The 17,852-nt window shown below is 41.4% G+C and overlaps 1 protein-coding gene across 1 annotated transcript in view; it reads left to right on the top strand.

Moving 5' to 3' along the window:
* The first annotated feature begins 902 nt into the window (after positions 1-902).
* The window catches only part of ANKRD55 (ankyrin repeat domain 55), a 47,224-nt gene continuing 30,274 nt past the window's right edge, over positions 903-17,852 (top strand). Inside the window, exons 1-5 of the mRNA XM_050913465.1 lie at positions 903-952; positions 7,620-7,750; positions 9,572-9,702; positions 11,800-11,909; positions 15,295-15,355. Of these exons, the coding sequence (XP_050769422.1) occupies positions 903-952; positions 7,620-7,750; positions 9,572-9,702; positions 11,800-11,909; positions 15,295-15,355 (483 nt within the window). The remainder of the gene's footprint in view (positions 953-7,619; positions 7,751-9,571; positions 9,703-11,799; positions 11,910-15,294; positions 15,356-17,852) is intronic.

Raw genomic sequence — 17,852 nt, forward strand, 5'->3', positions numbered from 1 at the left:
GCAAAAAGCAAACCTCACCAGCATTCCCTCCCCTTTACAGTACAGAGTCTGAATTCCCAACTTAGGGAGGCAGAGGCCTAGTCCAAAAAACAGCATGAAGACGTGGATCTACTGTTGGTTTGGCAGACACTGGGTTTGGAGCATCCGCTGTGAACTATTATACCTGTTGCACTATTCTGTTGAAGCTATCACTATCCACTTCAGCCATGGTAATGTGCTCTCAGGTATTATCCCTTCATTAAACATCGTACTTTAACTAACTGTAGTTGGGTAGTACTAAACTGAGGTAGAAAGGGCTTGCTAATTTGTGTTCTCCACGCAGCAGTTAAATTAGGAAATAGGTAGTCTCTGAAAACATCATTTCACAAACTACCCTCAGACACATGCTGACAGCACAGTGGTACAGGCAGCCTGCCTGCAGGGCTGCCCGTGAGTGGAACGCATGCTGCTCAGCCAGCACAGCGAGGATGTCTGCACCCAACCTGCACTAGCAGCTCTGCACATGCTCTGTCTGCCAGCCAAGTCCCACTCACCCTCGGAGGCTTGTTTGTCTACAGTCAGCGCTCGGCTGCTGAGGCTGGATGAGCTGCAGCCATCTCTCTGAGCTGCTCATAGGCAGTTCCACTCGCTGAAGCTAAGACGTTTTTCAGAAGCTCAGTTAAGCTTCCAGGGATGTAATTTTAAGAGGGTCCATAACAAACAGAATACACCATTCCCACCGGGCTAGCGATAATGTCCTTGCCTTGACAACAACCTGCAGCCGTAAAGCAAGTTTAATTCTCTGACAAGAAGATTGGCGACAGCTATCGTTGCATTGTTTACTGTAATATATGGGATTCTTCCCTGAAAACCCTGGAGATGGCATTTGTCAGGTCTGGTTGTAAATAATGAGACAGACCACAATGGATTTCAGTTCCTCATCAGTGTTTGATCAGCACAAAGGTAAGTCACTTGCTACTAATTTCAAAATCCTCTGGTCCTCCCATGCCTCCCATGCAAATGTGCTAAGATTACTTGACAGAATGAATAGTAAGAATTTTTGGAAAAGATCAGGTCTTATAGAAATTTATTTTAGTTACACATGAAGGAATTTCTTCCATCAGTTTCAGACATGGACATTTCAGCTTATTGCTACAGTGATTTTTAAAAATAAAATTTTTCAGCAGAATAGCAACAGCATCTGATTGCTTTTATGCTTAGCATTGAGATGTATGTATATATTTATTGTTTACATTATATATTGGTCCTCTTATGGATATATATAAAAAAACAATTGCAATATTAGCAAACAAAGCAGTTTTAAATGGAGTGCAAATTTAAGAAAAGCTGGTTTTTATAAGTCTACTAGTTTGTATACATTAAAAGGACTAAATGCTAACCAGTGATCGATTTTGCTTCAGCAAATCTTAGCTGTATAGGTAAGTATTGCCATAATTGTGAATTTAAGATATCTTTAAAAGCCCCAACATGAAGATTTTCTACATGGTAAGGTTGCTATGGAAATACAAATGTCTCTTTGTTGTCTGTTTTTAAGTTAAATGGTTGAATTTCATGTCTTTATTTGCCAATACAAGCTTTTATGTCTTACAGCTTAATCCACTATAACGAATGTAGTAGCATTCCTTTTATACTCCCAAAGCAGGAAGCTGTCATTGTTTGATCATCCGTGTTGCAACAAATTTCTCTTTAAGTCAGCTTGCCAAATAATTTGTGTGCAGTGGCCACAGTTTCCAGCGCACACCTGCAAAGTGTCCAAGCTGACATGGCCGTGCTGGCCGCACAATGAAGGTGCTGACTGTAGAAAAAAGATGAAGTGCAGGAGGAAGACAGACGCTGCGGTGCCTTTTGGGTGGCCGGGTCCCACAGGTTGTACTTTTGTGCTTGCCTATGCTTCTTTGGTGAACCCAAAGTAAATACGCTCCATGTAAAGCAGTGGGCTTATGGCTGCCTTTCAGCCACAGCAGCACTCAAAGCCTGAAGCAAGTCTTGAGAATGCTGGTCTACACCAGCCCAGCCAGGACCCCACCCTGAGTAGACGGGGAAGAGTGGGAAGCCATCAAGCAAAACTGAGTGACAAGAGACAAAAAATACTACCAGCAAGGATAAAGGAGGAAGGGAACTGCACCGGGAGAAGGGGGATCTGTACTGCAGGAATAGAGACAGGTGCTCCTACGTCACGTGCGAATGATGTAAGGAGCATTTTCCCCAACAGGACAGAGGTGTGGGGCTGACTGAGCTTCTGCAGCTCCAAAGAGCCATTCTCAAGCTCTCCTTCTGCAGGCACTATGAGTACACTCTGTGCCACACGCCGACCCAGCAGCGCTCAGACTGGAGAGGGAGAGGGGAAACCCTGCACATTCAGTGCCGTGGGGATGGCTGCCAGGGAGCTGATGGAAGTGGTGCTGGGAATGAGGCTGAAACATGACCAGGGCTGGGGAAGGAGAAGTCAAGTCTCCAGATGGATAAGGGCACAGACAGCAATGCAGGAGACCACTGACCTAAACCACCTTATCTGGATAAAGTGAGAGAGCTGGGAGGCAACATCTGCCTGTACCTCCCCTTGCTCCTATTCTGCAGCCACTCCTCCTGCCAGGCCACTCTCCACACTGACCCATACTTATTCCTGTCCAGCATCACCTCCAGCCCCATGTCACACTCCACTCACATCAGCTCCCCAGCAAGAGGGTCCCCTCCAGATAAATTCATCATCTCCCCTCCACCACCACTGCAGGGATGCTGGCTCATTAGATCACTCATGACTTACCGTTTGCTTTCCCCGCTAGCTGCGTGGGAGGCAGATGGGGAGCAGTAGCAGACAACACACAGTAATGGGACACTGAACCCATCAGTTATCATGCAAAGAAAGCTCTGTTCAAAATTTACAGTATATGGTGGATTTTATCTAAATAGCATGTTAATGTCTTGGCACATTACTGATACAAGCAGACATAATTTTTTTTTGCAAGGAGAAGGGGAATATCTTTCGTTGGAGCAATTTATAACAATGGAAGAATACAGACTAGCTTTCAAACACACCAGATCAATATCTGTTGGTCCAATAAAATAATCCAACCCCCCCTACAAACCCTTTCTCCACCCCACACATCAGAAAACTATCTCAGCTACAGATCAAAAAAACAGCCGTCCAGCCTTGGAAATCATACTGTCTCTTTGCAACACTTCCTATGGTACTGCTCATTAATATCTTATAATACTTATCAATAGTAACGGTAGTAGCAATGTGGGACTCGAAGAAGCTAAGCAACATCAAAAACACCTCCCCTCCTAATACTGCTTGGTGCCATTTAAATGTGTGCTGTACCTGGCTTCAAATGTTTACCATTTAAACAGAGAAGCTAGACAAAGGCTTGGACCGGTACTTTCACAGCCAGGCACACACAAGGATTATGACTTTGTTAAGCAATCAATAAATCCATAATATTAAAGAGCGAGTTACAATTTCCAAAAACTGCACTCATCCACCTCCCACTGACCCTTGACACCGACATGCTGAAATCAAATAAACCACCTAGTGTTGTGTCCTGCCGACAAGCTGTGGGAAATCATATAAGGCGTTTGGCTACTGGTGGAGACAAGAAGGTTTACAGGAAAGAGAGGAGTAAATTATATACATAAATATTTCTTCTTCACAATGAACATAAATTATCCTGTTATCCAGCCTTCAGTTTTCAAAACTTAGTGTTTTAGCAAGGTCTAAATCAGTCATTGTCAAGACCATATACACTAAGCTGCAGCAAATTTATTTAGACCTTAAAAATCCAATGCAGGAGAAAGCATGCACTTACATCTAACGTGCACTTCATAAAACACATCAGCTGACATCGCAAATCATGTAAAACATGCATTCTTCACAGGAGAGTCAGAGGAGAATTAATGTCACAAGCAATGTAATTTCATTGCTCTGAATCCTGTGATCATTCTGCATGTTTCTTTATATACCCCCTTTTCTGACCAAAACACAATTACTTTGTCTTAAAGAAATGACATGCTTTTAAAACACTGCAGCTTATTTCAGATTGATTGGCTTTTAACTTTCTTTCTGAGGATTTTAGCTACAAAAGAAGATGTCACAACCCTGTATGTCATTTGGTCTTTGCTCACTAAGATTCTTCCAGACCTTTCTACGCCACTGTTGTGCCAGCCTCCAGTTTCTCCCTACCGTTGCTCCGTACACAGGCTCTTAGTAGGACCTTCTGCCTTCTTGAAGCTGACTGACAGCTTCCTTTCACCAGTAGCACAGCAATTTTCCAAAATGAAATGCAAAATGTATCTGAAATGGCACCAATACTCACTGGCATTTACAGAACTGCAAGATAATAAATGAAGTAACGCTAACACATTTGAAGATAGAGGGTCAGGCATTTGGCTGTTCACAATCCCTTTATCCCTCATGGTGCTGGTGCCCCAGCCACAGCTGAGCTCCCCAGCAGGGTAAGCTCACAGAAGGGGCAGAAGCGCTCAGTACCTCACTGTCGCCTTCTGCAAAACACCCACTCTTTGAACCATTCCTCTTCTGCCCAGGAAGGTATCTGCAAAAAGAAATGGCCTACAAGCTTTGTGCTCATGCCCCCTCATTCCTTGACAGGGTAAGCTGGAGGAAGATGAAGTGGGAGATGTTGTGTCACCTGGAGCCAAATGCATTCAGCATAAATGACATCCAAGCCCTCCTGGCATTTCCTGCTCCCTGTCATGTGAAGCATCAGAAGACCACGCATCTGTCTTCCTCCTCGACCCCCACCTAAAGCTATATAGGTCATGTTAAAGACACCCCACTTGAAATCATGTCACCCTACAGAAATGGAATTAGTGTCAGTCTACTTTATATCAGTTGCACAATATGGGCACTCATCAATTCCTCCTGGCCCAGTCTCCCTCACCAGCAGGGTGACAGTGTGGTCCCCCTGTCTCTCCTTGCTCTGACAGCTAGGACTCATGGGTGGGGAAGTGTGAATCTTGGATGTGGCTTCATGCCACCATCCCTTAACGGGAGTGGAGCCTGTGTTCTGTAAGAGCAGGCATGGGGAAAACTTCTTCATTCATCTATCCATCCATCCATCCATCCATCCATCCATCCATCCATCCATTCAGAGTTTTGCTTCCTCTCCTCATACAGGAGGATAATTGCTCTGGGGAAATCAGATTCAGCCCAGCACAAGCAAAGGCACAGGGGAGGTGGTGGTTTTGGTTTTAGTTAGATGAAAAAGGGCAGAGGAAGTCAGAGACCCACATGCAGGTGTGCATCCATGTCCTCATCTTCCTGCCATCCTGCCCTCTGGGTAAGCAACTGCTCTGCTCAGGAGATGGAGAGTTTCCTGTTGTGGCTGGATTGCTCTGCTCCTGACTCACAGCAGGAAAATTTAACAGTACTTACAAGGCTAAAGGGCAAAAAGTACAAAATTTACATGTGTAATGCATAAAAGGAGGTGAGGGCCCCTTTGATGCACTGTCTGTCTCAGTACATCTAATGGTTTCTTTCCCAATGCCAGCAGCATCTTCTCTGTACCATTCCCATATAATAACCAGCACATGTAGCTGTGAGAGGAGCTGTGTCAGTGCTTGTGGCTGGCACCTCCTGTGTACCTCCAGAGACTGGCCAAGAGGAGCAACACAAGCGATGAACCTCTGCCCTGTCTCCTTGCCTTCTGCCCAGCCCATACTACAACCCTCTTTGAGTAAGGGACTAGCTCAGACCTGAGCTTGTTAGTAACATGTCTTTGCTGAGTTTACCGATTGTGAGAACAGTCTGCAGATCTGGCATGATAAGGAAATCTGATTAACAGGCCCTATGGTAAAGTCACTTCTTTTTTCATATACTAGTCACTGATGATGACTCTCCAGAGGCAATGACTCTTAGTCTCTCCTGATCTCCCAAGCACACAGGTCAAAGCTTCTGAGCCAAATGAACAGTTCCCTCAGCAACAGACTCCCCAATAGAATAATAATCAAGTTAACATTTTAAATTTACAAATTTTATCAAATGTGTAATTTAAAAGACCAGCTAGAAGAAAGAAAAGAAATTAAATTCTCTTCAGCTGAGTAGTGATGGAGAGGGAATCTGTGCACTGGTGCAGGCAGATTTAACATCAGCTTTCTAGTTTTCCCAAGCCCACAACCAGAGCTCCAGCTTTGACAGACTAACCTTTCCCAGGGTAAGAGCTGATTGCGTTTCCATGGCAGCCAAGTTTTGAAGTCGAGAGTGGTGATTGCATCCCAGGGAGAGAAGGTCACATGTGGGGAATTTCACTGGGCTGTAAACCCCAGCGTGGAGCTCATGCAGGTTCAGCTGCAACAACATCTGATCACAATGTGAATAGTATGGCTAATACTTTAAAATTATCTTTAAAGATCTTTTATCACTCAAAAATATATATGACAGTGTTTAAAATACAATTTATATCAATGTGTTAATAATAACGTATTATGTGATTATAAAAAAGACTTTTCACTAACTTTTCAAATTCTCTCTAAACCATCTCCCTTTTTTCTGCACATTTTACATACTTATGCTATCTCCAGAAGACACGACAGTGAGGATAAGTCACCAGTCACCTAATCTGTCTTTCCTTTGATCAACTCTCTAGTATGATTTAGGCATCAGTTTTACGTTCTCCTGATAACAAGGTAGTGCAGCGGCTGGACAAATGTTACGCTCTGTAGCTCTGACCCTCAGCCACAGTGAACAGCACAGCTCACTGCAGCTGTACTTCTTTTTAAGTTAATAGAGATCAGAAACTCTTTTTAAAATTAAACATGAGACTGTGGCTTACCAACAATACATATTTACAGCATCTTACCATTACATTACATTTGACCCTGCACCAAAAAATCAACTCTTTTGACTCCTGGAGTTAACAGATTAATAGTCCACTTGAAGCCAAAGGAGGTGTAGGCATGTGGAGCATGGGATGACCAGTCTGAAAGGAAGTTACAAGTGAAGAAGCAAAGAGAGGATCATCACATTAATTTCTCTAGAAACAAAAATCTGAGGAGTGTTCAGGAACAGGTCCTGCAAGGCATCTGCTTTAATAATACCTCATACTGTAATTGTCAAACAAAATAAACCTCTCCTGGGTTCCAAGCAATAGTCCACCTTTCCTTTTTGCAGGAATTATTAACACAAACCACTGCTGCCAGGAGTTCACCCTCCTGAGAAGAGAATTCCCCTGGACACCGCAGGGAAAGGAAGTGAAAAGCCTCAGTCTTCTGACTGGTGCAAGGATAACCCTGAAACTGAAAACACCTGTGTCCTGATTTCATCCTATCTCATAAAGGTGTAGCCAGCAATATTATGAGCTAGTTCAGTTATTACTTCATTGTTTCTCAAGTCATGTTAAATTAATGTTAGTATGATTTCTTATAAGAGGTGGAAACTTTCCAGAAGTTTTCTTATGTCCTCTCAGTGTCTATGTCTGACAGTTTTTGGAAGAAGTTACGATGAAAAACAAGTTTCAGATGACTAACAAAAACCACAGTGCTGTTTAGATACACTTTGTTCCACCTTGAGTTATACAGTCATAAAAACTCAGTGAAATAAGTGTCATTATTTTCACTGTTAATCATTTGTACTTGCTCTCCACTTACTCACGGACATACTCCTCCCCTGCAGGTGATGCAGCAGAAGAGATTGACTTGACAGTGGTTTACCAAGCAGCAGCTAATGGCGATGTGAATACACTAACTGCAGTGATTCGAGAAGATCCTTCCATCCTGGAGTGCTGTGACAGCGAGGGTAAATGAAGGCTGAGCTTGTTCTCAGGGGATTAGTTGCTTCAGCTTGCAATTAGATTTTCCATTTTTTATCCTGATTTTTGTGTTCAGCAAATTCTATTTAGTAGCAGAATATGGGAAATTTGAGTTATTCTTTGGAACACCCACTGGAAATGCTCAGTTTGCATACTTCTTTCACCCTATAATTGTCAGATTTTTAATATGGATACAAATAAGTTGTTTTGCTATAATCGGTCAGTACTTTATCATGAATCTATTTTATCTTCTTTAGGGAGATGCTGAGAAATCGTTGTCATTTCAGGGAAGGAAAAAGAGTATTTTTTATCAAAGCCAGATGCTATACATTCTGCACATCTCTAGAGTAGAGGGTTCCAGTCTTTTGCACTTAAAAAGTATGTGTACAGACAGTTTGAATGATTTTGTCATGTAATTGTTTGCCAAAGGGTTGGTTGTACAATCTGTTTTATCTGTGAGACTGTGCTCCTTTTCATTTTATGTTCAGGTTACTATTTGATGTTATTACAAAGTGCTGTCCATTGGCTGGGTGTTATATGTATCTATTTCCCAAGTGAATTAGAGCCACAGATCTCTCAAAGCTTCTCTCAAGGAAGACTTTGTTTATTCAAAAGTATTTTTTTATTACAGTTTCTTTTAAAGGGTCCATATGAACACTGTCTATTCTAATCTTTACCAGCTTTTACCAAGTTACCAATTTTTCCGACGCTTTAAACCAGACATCCTAACTGTTATCTTTATTGATCAGTATGGAAAATGCTTAATCAAGCTAAAATGCTCTCAGTCCTGATCTTTAATGGGAAAGGGACTAGGTATGAAGGGCAGTAGGTGGAGACAGACTGATCAGCAAACCGAAGTATTTCAGCTCCAGAATAAACTTGTTTACTAGGTTGTATGTACAAATGTAACTAAAGACCAGTCTCGCAAGACAAAACATATCCTGCACATATGGCAGAGTCTGCATAACCTCAGGTTGAGTAGCACGCATTTGCTCAGTGGTCTCATTGAATCCAGTAAGAATAATTATTCTTCAGTTGTGTCTGAAGTTTCTAGTAGTCTTATAGTTTCTAATATTCATATTTATTCCCAGCTTAGTCATTCTAAATTGCTTTGTCAGATTCTGCAGGAAAATCTCTTGCTGTTATTCAGCAGTTAATGGAAGGAAGAGCAAGCAATTAAAAGATAGCATAATACTTCATGATGAAATTTGAGTATTAGGTTTGAGTGTAGATTTCAGGTTTTTTCCAGCACAGAAATTGTTTGCAGAATATAAAAAAAGTTCTTATGACAACAGAAAAGAAAATATTCTAGAGCAAATCCAGTCTTTAAAATAAGTTGTTGTCTACATAAAGCATCAACCCACACACATACACCTTTGCACAGGACAGGGCTTGATTTCATACATCTTTTGAATACATAGAGACAGAATGAAGCTGGGGTCTGAGAAAATTAGCCAAGCACCATCTGGCTACTAGTCACTCTGAAGAATATCAGCCTCCAAAATGGTGTACAAAGCCAACAGTTCATATTTGGAGCTTGTCAACAGAAAAACACTTTCCCCTCCAGAAGTAGAGTTAATGAGGCAAGGCTTTTGCTAATGAAGTCATGCTCTTTTTAAAATCAGTGGTCAGTAACTGGCATAGCAGTTACTTCCTGCCTACAAAAAGCTGAGTACAACTGTTGGACAGTTGTCAGAGAAAGGATTTGTTAATTTGCCAGTGCTAACATTAGCAAATAAGAAAATATCTCTATCTTATGGCTTTGACAAAACAAAAATTGTAAAAGAACGTTTGACTTTCTTCCCCAGGTTGCACACCTTTGATGCATGCTGTGTCAGGACGCCAGGTTGATACAGTGAAGCTTCTGCTGAAGATGGGAGCCAATATTAATACTCAAGATGCTTGTGGACGTACCAGTTTATCTCTGGCAACTTATCTGGTACCAAGACTTGGGGGAGAAGGATGGAAAGATAGATGGAGTGAAGGGACTAAATGTGCAGACCAAATAAGATTTCTGTTTATACTACAGAAAGAAAAAAAATACAAAATATTTGGTTCTAGACAACAGTGAAATTGTAAACTTTACTATAATGCAAAGCTGGAAGCAAAGATTATTAGAAAAGGATCAGGACTCCTGTCAGAGCATCCTTTCTCTTTCAGGTTGTAAAATCAGTGCATGGTATGGGGATCTCACTAGATCCAGGGTCCTCTGTGTGGTTTCAAGAAAGCCACTTGTTTCTGTGCACTGGAAAGTCCCCTCTTGTTCTTAATATGCAGATTAACTTCTCCCCTCCCACTGTCAGCAGCAGATTTTTATGCTCCAGAGAGGGCATTCCTATCTCAAATTCTGGGGGTTAGCAGGCATGTTTTCCTGCACACCACATGAGCCAGGGCATTGCTTTTTTTCACTATAGTGCTGGACCTTGGATGGCCAGGTTAAGAACTTAAGTTCAAGGTGCTGCAGGTGCCAGTGCAGGTACTCAGATCATAAGCAATCCAATCCCCCAATCAACCCACATGCAAGTGATAGTAGGGGCAGACATCCCGTTGAGAAGTTTGGGAAAGGAGATGTGGTGCTGTCTGTCTGAAGCACACAAGGATGGTCCTCTTCTCCTTAGTCTTCTACACTTCACTGGAGGGAATTCAGGATTCAGAGAGAGGATGGGGACTAAGTTAGTTGGGCTGAGGGGTTGACCATGGACTTCTGTTATTAGCTGGACAGAAAAGAGGAAGGAATGTTCACCCATACTGCATAGTATGAGTTATGGCTGGATGACTGCCAGTCCAATTAAACAGATACCATGGCAGCCTAATTAAATCACATCCCTTGCATCTAGTTTCTTCCTGCAAATTCAGGACAAAACAATGCTTCTGCTCAGCTATGCAATATTCAGCCAGAAAGTAAGTGTAGAAAATAGCAAAACAGGCAATCTTATTCAGTGCAAGGAGCATGCCCCAGTTGCTTGAGAATAAACATTTCCTCTGCCAGATATTTTAAAAAATCCCATAATTAGTGTCATGCTCCTTTTTTCCTTCCTCTTTTCCCAGAGGGGAAGAAATATTCTTTGCTAAAAAAGAAATGACTGGAAAAGATTTAAACCACCTAGAGTTCGAAGTTTCCATTTCTGTTTCTGTGATGGATATAATCGGAGGTCTAGAGAGCATTTGGCTGTGATGTCTGTCCAGAGAACTGAATTCAGCAGAGCTCCACAGCCACAATTGCATGCAGAATTTGGTGGTCTCGTACTTCCACTGGGAGCTGCAACAGGGATGTTCTGATTCCATCATTCCACGCCTCTTCCCTATAAATGCTGGTAATGCCGATCTGATGTAGCTCATACAGGAGGAAACAGTCTTTATCGATTGCCTGCAGAGGTTTGAACAAAACACTTAAACACATGCTTCATTTCCCTTGGACTTAAGTATATGCTGAAAGATTGATGCAGTCACAACCAGATTGTTTACTTGCTTTTTTGTTGAGGTGATCAATAGAAGCTTTTAGTCCAACAACTGATTCATCCCATCTGTTTTGGTGCTGTTTTCAGTCTAACATTGTCACTAATTCAAACTTCTGCAACAACGTTTATAAGACCACACTCTAAGGCTTTTTACTATTGATTTGCCATCCCTGCTAAAATCTCATAAAGGAAATGAGACAAGTGCTCATGTTCTTGGTTTAACCTAGCATAATTAAATCCACATGCAGGAATATGTGTAGCATTTCCTAGTGATACAGGAATTAGGAGGTTTTTAATCACTGTTTACTCAGTCAGTACTTGCCGCAGCTGCAGAAAAACCAAAATGCAGTGTAAAGAAAACACCTTATCACAGAAATGAATGACTGAGCTAGTCTGAGACTTGGACTCCAAAGGGGAACCGGTCTCAGTGATGAGAGACCTCTCTTAGGGAAACAAAAGATCAGTTCCTCTGCTGGCAGAAACAGCTACAGTCACACACGGATGCCAGAACCACCAAGCAAAGATCTGGCCTGATGCATTTCACTTTCCTCTTTGACATGCTCTAATTTCTTTTTTAGGGCTGGCTGGAAGGCTGTGTCAGCCTGCTCAGAAACGGTGCTAAGCAAAACATACCCGACAAAAACGGGAGGTTACCACTACACGCTGCTACCGCAGAGCCTGACGTGAGGTATGTCCCAGGCTCCAATAGCATTTGCTGGTTGAATCTCAACAGGTAGTCACCAATACAAGCTACCCGGCCCAAAAGGGAGCCCGAGTCAGGAAGGTTAGCTGTGACAGTTACACTTGTGACTTGCTCCTTTGTTTAGTGGTTATCATAAAGGGGGCAGAGAGGAGGAAAAGCATTGTACAACACTTGTGTAAAAGAGATATATGGCCAAGTAAGGTGAGGAGCCTGCTTTAAGATCACAACAGCAGGAAGGAAAAAAAAAATTATAATGGAGGTTGAAATCCTGGGTTTCCCCTGACCAATTACCTTTCTGCCGCCTCCCCACGAGAAATATTACAAGAAGCTCCTTCTCTGGACTTCTCCTCCGAGTAGCACAGCAAATGTTAGAAAAGTTTTCCACATGACAACCTCTCTGAGAGCCCCTACTGTAAAGGGGAAGCTGAGGTTCGGTGGACTGGCTCATTTTTAACTACTTTTACTGAAGGTGGAGTAACACCTACAGAGTCTCTTCACAAGAAGTCTTAAGAAAGATCCTCTGTCTCATTCCAGCCTGTGATAATAGGAAGGTTTAACAAATTTTGATTTGTACATCTGAATAAATTCACTAAAAAACCACTCCTAAGTAAATAATGTCTGGAGGAATAGGAAGACATTAAAGACAGGTAAAACATTCAGTACATGCAAAATGTTCATGTGACTTAACAGTTTTGCTGCTGTCACCATATCAGACCAGCCCAGACCTCTGTGCGTTTCCGCTGATCTTGCTCTCCAGCCTTTTTTAACAGCTTTATTCATTTTCCACATTATCATCGCTTTTCATGCATCACTTGGAGAGAACAGTTTGAGGTTTCTGCAAAAGTACACGTCACTATCATTAAACAAAGCCTCCACAGAAAGAAGACAACGTTTGTACAACACTGCACATGCTGCTACTTGAAAGGAAACAGTAATCTATGTTACCAGCAGCACACAGGGTTCCCTGAACGTTTTTCACATTCTCCATGGATACAGGCAGACCTTTGCTCTGCACAGGAGTTTACCAGTTGCTCAATTCCTTTTCCTCTCACTGGGTTTGCCCCATGCCCAGACGACACGCCTGGAACACTGAGGGGCAGGCTTTTCCATCATGGTCATTGTCACTCTCTTGAATCCCATGACGTTGCCAAAAAGGTATATACACTGCCGGCTATGAAATGCTTTTTCAGCCAAGTTTGAAAGCTGGCAGCCCGCTGCTACAACCTCATGCTGGAGGCAGCCATGGACTACATGCAAAGACAGAGGCAGTGATCAGCCAATTTATGTATTGATTTGATAATTGATTTATGTGCTTCAGTGCGTTCCCCAGAGCCTAAGAGGAAAGGTGGAAAGAGAATCCACGGATTTCCTGATCTATACCTTTAAGAGTAGATATCAGAGAAATCTCAGCTGCATGGCTGAATATCCACATATTTGAGTGGTAGCACTTATGTTGCCATAATGGTCTAAGGATACAAGTGAGCCAAAGTTTGTTGTTGATAGAGGTTTCACACTCAAAGAATGAGATTTCCTTCACATACACTGGTTTCATTGATTATATCTGGGGTTAAACTACAGAACCATGTATCAGATTATAAAACCGTGATAGATGGGTTTTACAAGCATATTATGGTTATCTCACTTTCTTTCTGCTCACTAGTCCATTTTTACCCAGATCTGTTTTCAGATACTGAATTTCTGAGATTGTGAGTCATTGTGCCAAATGACCACAAAATGTCTCTTCCCTTTTACAAATTTTTACCAAACTAATCATGGCAATCCTAAAATGTCATCCGTTTCAGGTTCCTATACTACGACTCCTTTATGCCATTGGTTATGTGATTCAGAGAAGGAGGTGTAACACCTCTTTTCTACAATTATTTGTATCCATATACAAATGGTGTTGAAGTCCAAGCAAAAAACTGGGATCTGCCCAGTCTTCACCATTTAGGGATATTCTAGTTAGGAAAAATATTAAATATGGACTTCCGGCACCTGAAGATGGCATTACCAATGCATAAGCTTTTCACCCCAAATCATCCCTAAGCAACTGTAAATGTCTTTCTTTTCAATAATTTACATTATCTAGTTGTTTATTACTGTGGGGGAAAAAAAAAAGAACAAATTTGTCATGCAACGTTCTCAACTTGATCTGATCCACACACATGAGCACAGTTCAATCCAGAAAACATACTGGAAATTGTTGAAGACTGTCCTGATGAAAAGCAGCAAAAGATTTTAATTCAGTCTCCTATGCATTGGAATAAATACATGGTTGTATACATTTATCTGTGCATTATCTATACATTTATCAGCATTCCCTCCTTGATACTTCATCATCTTTTAATTTCCTTGCAAAACAGCATGTCTTTTAAATGTCCACGTTTTGAAGGTTTCTAGCAAATTCACAGGTATAGATGAGCCACAGATTTGCATTAAGATCTTATCTAGGCATCCACTAAGGATATATCTTTCCTTTTCCTAAAATCATAAGAACTGTACATCCATGCTAGTATCTATGCTATTTGGCTTTGTTACAGCCTGTGGCAGGATGGTCCTTTTCATTTCCATGGTCCACCCATGTACATGATCCAAACACTTAGCATCCTACTATAAAACACAACTATCTTTGCCAAACCTATATTGATTTCAGAACATCTTCAGAGGATACCAAAAGGAAAAGAAAAGCAAAATCCATGCAGTGTTAAAAATATTATTACACTTGTATAATATTCCATGTAACTATTTTATTGTAACTGTTCCCTCCACCAGAGGGGAGTATTTGTAGTCTGATATTCTATAAAATGTGAATCAATGCATTGCTATATTTTACACCATAACAATGGCCCTATCCCAGCAGACACACTGTAAGGCCTTGTAAAATACTGTTGGTTTGTGTGTGTGTAAATATATAGTATGCATGCATACACACACACACACACACAAAACCACATACACAACATCACATTACTCCAAGAGTTAAGGAGAGTGAAAAATCCTTTTAGAAACTGGTCATTAGCATTTCTGTTTGTTTAAAACTTTATAAAATAGGATGACAATGAATCCGTAAGCTACCAAAAGCTGCACACAGGTATAGTATTACACCCTCTGATTCTAGCCTGGCAATCAGGACAAGAATTCTTCCTAGTGGATCTGCTTTTAATTCCCAGCACTAAACTTCTGTTGTTACAGTAAGCCATAAAGTCCTATTTGCTTTTCTAGTATGACAAAGCTCAGACCTAAGATTCTGACCTGTACCCATCACTAATACTGATTTTTCTTGAAATTGCATGTTTTGTTTCTCAAAAAATGTCAATTTTGCAGGTTTAGTCAGGAGTACAGCACACTGATTATGTCATTGCTTCCACAGGCTTCTGAATGTGCTTCTGCAGCAGTCAAATCTTAGTGAAATTAATCATCAGGACAATGAGGTGAGTGAGTTTGTACTACAGTCCCAGGCTCTGGGGGCATACAAGTCATCCTGTTCAGAAAGAGTCCACTGTACTATCAATTGTATGATGAGACTATGCACTAGTCAAAAATTTCTATAACGCTTTTGCTGAACTCTGCAAACCACTATCTCATTTTTCCTACTATACGTGATGCACCTTCAGGCTAATAAACCTTCTCCATATACTGCCAACTATGAGGTACCTTGAATCAGTCTCTTAATTCACTTGCCAAGACATTAATTGCTTTTGATTCTTCTGAAGTTAGACACTGGACTAAATCTTCACCTTTACCAATCATCCCATCATTAAAGCACTGTTCTCAGGAAAAATAGTGGAAAGCTGGTATTACACAGAACAGCCACGGAGCTACAAAAATTTATGCTACCCTCTGATCCTTAAAGAATTGTGCCCTGCATATATATATATATAGCATACACAGGAGAGTGTTAACTTCCCAAATGTGTTCTTCTCCAAATAGAGAAGCCAAGACGCAAGAGAGACTCTGGATGTCTTTTCATATGGTTTTCTTCACTCTAACAATTGCTCAAGGATGCGTCTTTTCTCCACGGTGCCAGAACTGCCACAGGGTTGTTAATTTTCCCTCTTCCCATGAACCTTCCTTATCCACTGGATGGTTTGCAGACCCTGCTCACAACAACCTAAACTAGACTTATGCTTTGTCCTGGTGTAGAATTATGTTCCTAATGAATTGCATGGAACCATGGATCATAATTTCAAGCCATAATGTTTTGCTGTAAAGCACTGCTACATGCAATTTGGAACTTTTAGTCCAGCTCACTGTCATTTCGCACTGAGAAGATATTTGTTCAAGTGTCAGTACTAAGCCCTGAATATTCATGTTTTCTGAAAAATGTGAATCCTCACAAATGATTGCAGCTAATAGAGCTGTTCTCTTGACCTATGTAAAACACTTCAGTTTTCCCATCTTGCACTTGAGAAAAACACCCTGATGAATGCATGAACAGTAGAAATACATCTGGAGGTTTCATAGTTTCCACAACTGTGGCTTTCTGTGGGTTTACTTATGAAGCCTGTGAAATGACAACGTGAAGAAACATTCCCTGAAAAAGCCTCGAATTTGGGCAAAACAAGTGTCACACTATATTTCCCAGAGCTATTTCTTGTTTTTTCTCCTTGTATGTCCCCTATTGCTCCTTATTTGTTATAAATGCACAATTGTTTGGCTGTGTAACCTTTAATATATTCTGCTGGATCTTCAGCTTTGACAGTTCTGATAAAACTCTCATGCTTCCTCTCACAAACAGTAGTCTATCTACAGATGCCACTCAAGGGTGGTATCACCATGCGTAAATCAGATGGGTGTGGGCTAGACAGCCATTGCCCACTGCAGCAGGCCCACATGTGTGAGCTGCCGCTACAACCAACTCAATGCTCTTTGCTCAGTTGGGTGCTCCGAAAGGACAGGTGGAATGTACGAATTATTAGAAAAGAAATAGAGAACAAAACAGGAAGCAGCATTATGCTCTGTCTGAATCCTTGGTACACCCGCATCTTGAATGTTGGCTGCAAGAGTAATCTGAAAAAGCATATACAAGAAAAGGCACAGAAAAGGACTACAAAGATAGTAATAGTTATAGAGTAGCTTCATTTCATGGGCAGGCTGACAACTAGAACAAACTAACTACAATAGGACTTTCAGCTCGGCAACTATGTCAGAGGGATAATATAATAAAAGTCCATGGCATCATAAATTGCATGGAAAAGATGAAAAGAGAATTATTATTAACTGGTTTTTACATCTAAAATGATGGGGACACCTACAGAAATTATCAGACAGCAGTTTTAAAGAAAATGAAAAGAATTAATTTTTCAGAAAATGCATGATTGCTCTGTGAAGGTCTGGATGTCACAGGAAGTCTTTAGCCTGATTACCAAATGTTAGGTGACTGTATATCATCAGGCCTTGTTGCTTATATTTTCTCCCTAAGCATCTGCTACTGACCTCTCTGAGCTGTGTCCCTGCACTAGAGAGATCTTTGATCCCTACCCACAGTTCTCATGCTCTTACGTTACAGCTGACTGCTGGTTACCACAGTAGAAACAGAGAGAAAGTTGATTTTTCAAGGATTTTTTGTCCATATCAACAGACTGAGAGTGGATGACAGAAAGCTGGCCTGGTACACTGTAGCTTCTCCTCTTTCAGTGATTTTTCCTGCTCTCCAGGACTAGGGGTGAGGACCCATTTCCCAGCTGGAGATCGCTTCACTGAAGCCTCGCTTTACAGCACTCACAGATACCGAGTGTCCATCAACAGTACTAAGTCCCTTGTGTCAAAACCTTGGTCCGCTGACGTCAATGGCAGAGCTCCCATTAATTTCAGTTAGGGCAGGATTTTACCCTCATTTTTGGTTTTACAAAACCAAAAGCCCCATGATTAAGCTTTGCAAACCCTAACTAAAAACAAAACTGCTGTTGTTCAACCGCTCTATTTTGT

The sequence above is a fragment of the Gymnogyps californianus genome, chromosome Z (genome assembly GCF_018139145.2).
Source record: "Gymnogyps californianus isolate 813 chromosome Z, ASM1813914v2, whole genome shotgun sequence".
Taxonomy (NCBI): Eukaryota; Metazoa; Chordata; class Aves; order Accipitriformes; family Cathartidae; genus Gymnogyps; species Gymnogyps californianus.